The sequence below is a fragment of the Eurypyga helias genome, unplaced genomic scaffold (genome assembly GCF_000690775.1).
Source record: "Eurypyga helias isolate BGI_N326 unplaced genomic scaffold, ASM69077v1 scaffold27417, whole genome shotgun sequence".
Classification (NCBI taxonomy): Eukaryota; Metazoa; Chordata; class Aves; order Eurypygiformes; family Eurypygidae; genus Eurypyga; species Eurypyga helias.
In genome coordinates this window covers 11,907-14,812 of record NW_010261544.1, presented here as the reverse complement: position 1 = coordinate 14,812, position 2,906 = coordinate 11,907, and the positions used below count along the sequence as shown (strand labels likewise).

General features: G+C 57.7%; 1 protein-coding gene across 1 annotated transcript in view; it reads right to left on the bottom strand.

Moving 5' to 3' along the window:
• The window catches only part of QRICH1 (glutamine-rich 1), an 18,231-nt gene that overhangs the window by 7,254 nt on the left and 8,071 nt on the right, over nt 1-2,906 (bottom strand). Inside the window, 1 exon segment of the mRNA XM_010155415.1 lies at nt 2,863-2,904. Coding sequence (XP_010153717.1) covers nt 2,863-2,904 — 42 coding nt within the window.

Here is a 2,906-nt window from a genome sequence, read left to right as displayed (position 1 = left end):
GCTGCGCGCTGTGCACGCGTGTGCTCCCTCCCAGCCTTGCCCATCGTGGGCAGGCTCCTGGCACTGCTCGGTGCGGAGCAGGCAGGATAGGTATGTCCTTATCGCCGACAACCGATGAGATCCGTTCGTCCGAGAATCATAAACACACACGCACCAGCCTCAAACATGGATCCAGTTAGATGCAGCACTCCACACCACCACAGACCGCTGCTGAGGACGAGCCACTGCTCTGAAGTCACGGGATGGCCCACTATCGGGGGTCTCCAGACCCCTTGGAGGTTTCCTTTGCAGCGGGAACACGAGCCGCTAGGAATTACTACCTCAAACTTGGCGGGTGATGGCACCCACCCAGAAAGAACGGCGAGCCTTCCAGCGGCACCAGCTCCACATTCCTCACCACGGCTTTCCAATCCCATCCCACAGAGTCCCATGGTTACCTCAGCTAAGGAGATTACCTTGAAGCTTTACAGCCCCCGTCAAACTCCAACACCCCGAATGCTACAGGGCAGTTCTTGCACGGAAACAGTTTGTTTTCTCCTGAAGAGCCACCCCCAAAGGCTCTGTCTGAATGCAGTACCTTTTCATTTCATGATGCCAAGCGCCGGTGTCCGGCGAGAGCTTCTCCGGCAGCACCACACACCAGGACGGAGTGGCACGGAGACTCCCGTGACACCCATGTCTTGCTTAGGAGAACAACCAACCCAGAGGCAAAGGGTCGCCTCCTCTTAACGGCTCTTTGCTTCTCAGTGCCCGTGTCACCAGCCGCAGCCACCGCAGAGGGACGACGGCCGGGCCCAGCTCTTGCCACAGCAGGCAGCGCGCTTACGCTGCCAAGCGAGCCTCGGAGTCCAAGGGTGAACTGGCACCTTGTCTCCGTAAGAAACGCTACCCCCTTACTACCCAGGGAGCAGACAGCTTTCCAGAGCCGACCGCCTCCGTCGGCCCAACTCGGGGGGCAATCCCCACCCTGACCCAGCAGACACCTTCTCCAGGGGGAGGGCAGGCACGCAGGCTGGGCTTAATCCACTGAGCCGGCAGTTGCTCTTAACTGACTTCTCTTGGTCCCAAAGAGCGCAAAATAGCCGCACCGTGCCTGCGGCGCAAGCAGCACGATGCCAGGGGACAGCATGGGGCAAGCAGGCAAACTCCTGTCTCACAGTCGAGGGAGACAACCCCCAGAAGTCTGATGTTCGCCCACAGTAGTTTTACTGCCCTCGAGAGGACGAGTGCATCCCTCCTGGACTTGCCCCTGTGTTTAGGGGCTTGTACAACGCCCTTTCCTTCGGAGCACCGGGATCAGAAAACTGTCTGATAGCGGAGAACGGCAGACCACTGCGCACAGGGACACACTGTGTTAGTAGAAGCTCTACAGGTAACCTTTAAATAAGTCACGAAGCTAATACCTCAGAAAGGATCCCAGGAATGTGGCTCCCACTATCAAAAGACCCTGGGATAAATCCAAAAATCCTGTTCAGCAGAAAGGCAGAGTTCTATCAGCTTGGCTCGTGCAAGCAGCTGAAAGGGATGAGTGATCTCGGAGGCACCAAGGCAGGGAAAGATGAGCTACAGGAGGCTCCTTGAACATGACAGAAGAAAGCCCCGACCAAACCAGCCCCCAGGCACGACGAGACCCGTAAGCTGCAGCCTGAAGCACAGCTTGGTAGAAGGGGGCATCCAGCACCCAGAAGCTACCTGGAGATGCAGGGAACCCTCTCCAGGGGAGGCCTTGGTGGGCTGCAGCCCAGAGTCATCTCAAACAATCAGCCATGGCTGCAGCCAGCAATCCTCCTTGTCTCAGCACTCACCGAGAGAGGAGGGCACAGACGCCTTGGTAAGCCAAGTGTGTCATTTGTACGCTGAAAGAACACTTAGGCTGGCAGACCTGGGGTTTTCTGCCCTCAATTCAGTAAAACCAGGCTTTCACAGATCAACGCCTCGCACTTTCCGGCAATAAAAGATAAACTACATCCATTTGCACACACAAGAGGCCGTTAACAGCCCTGCTTCTTCAAGTTTTAAAAGCCAATGCGAAATAGTCTGTGGCGTAAAGTGAGCAGCACAGCTTTGAAATCCAGCAGCAAGTTTGGCTGCCCTGCTTGCTCAGCACAGCGAGCAGCTCCGGCACACCCGGCCCTCACCAGCAGCAGGAGCGACGGCGACACCCGGTCCCCAACGCTGGCTCACCACCAGTCGGATTCGGACACCCTGCCCCGGCACTGGATCTGCTCTGGGCCCCACACCTAACTGAGAGCGAGGGGCCTGCACACCGTTGCTCCGCTCCCTGCCAGCCACCACAACCCCCGATCAGCTCGGGGGAGGACTGCAGACCGTGGGATGCCAGCAGAGAGCGGCGACCCATTCACCCACACCACGGCGACCCCGACTGTGCTTTCTTTCGGGGAGTTCTGAATCCTGTAACTAGGTACCAACACTAACACACCACACTCCTACACCCATCAGGAGTCAGATGCCCCACATCATGTGCAAGCTGCTAGGGCTGACACATCTCTGCTTCCTAGACCATGGAATGGTTTGGGTTGGAAAGGACCTTAAAGCCCACCCAGCTCCACCCCCTGCCATGGGCAGGGACACCTTCCATAGTCCAGGTTGCTCCCAGCCTCATCCAGCCTGGCCTCGGACACTCCCAGGGATGGGGCATCCACAGCTTCTTCGGCAACCTGTCCCAGCGCTCCCACCCTCTGCGGGAAGAATTCCTTCCTGATGTCCCACCTCCATCTCCCTCTTCCCATTTAAACCCGTCACCCCTTGCCCTGTCTGACAGAGACACCAGCTCTCTGCTGACATCCTCCCTCTCGACAATGTCCGAGAGTGGCTAATCACAGAGACACCGTTTTCACTTACCGAGCATGTGACCTGTAGCTGCTGCTGCTGCTGGCCCTGCTCTT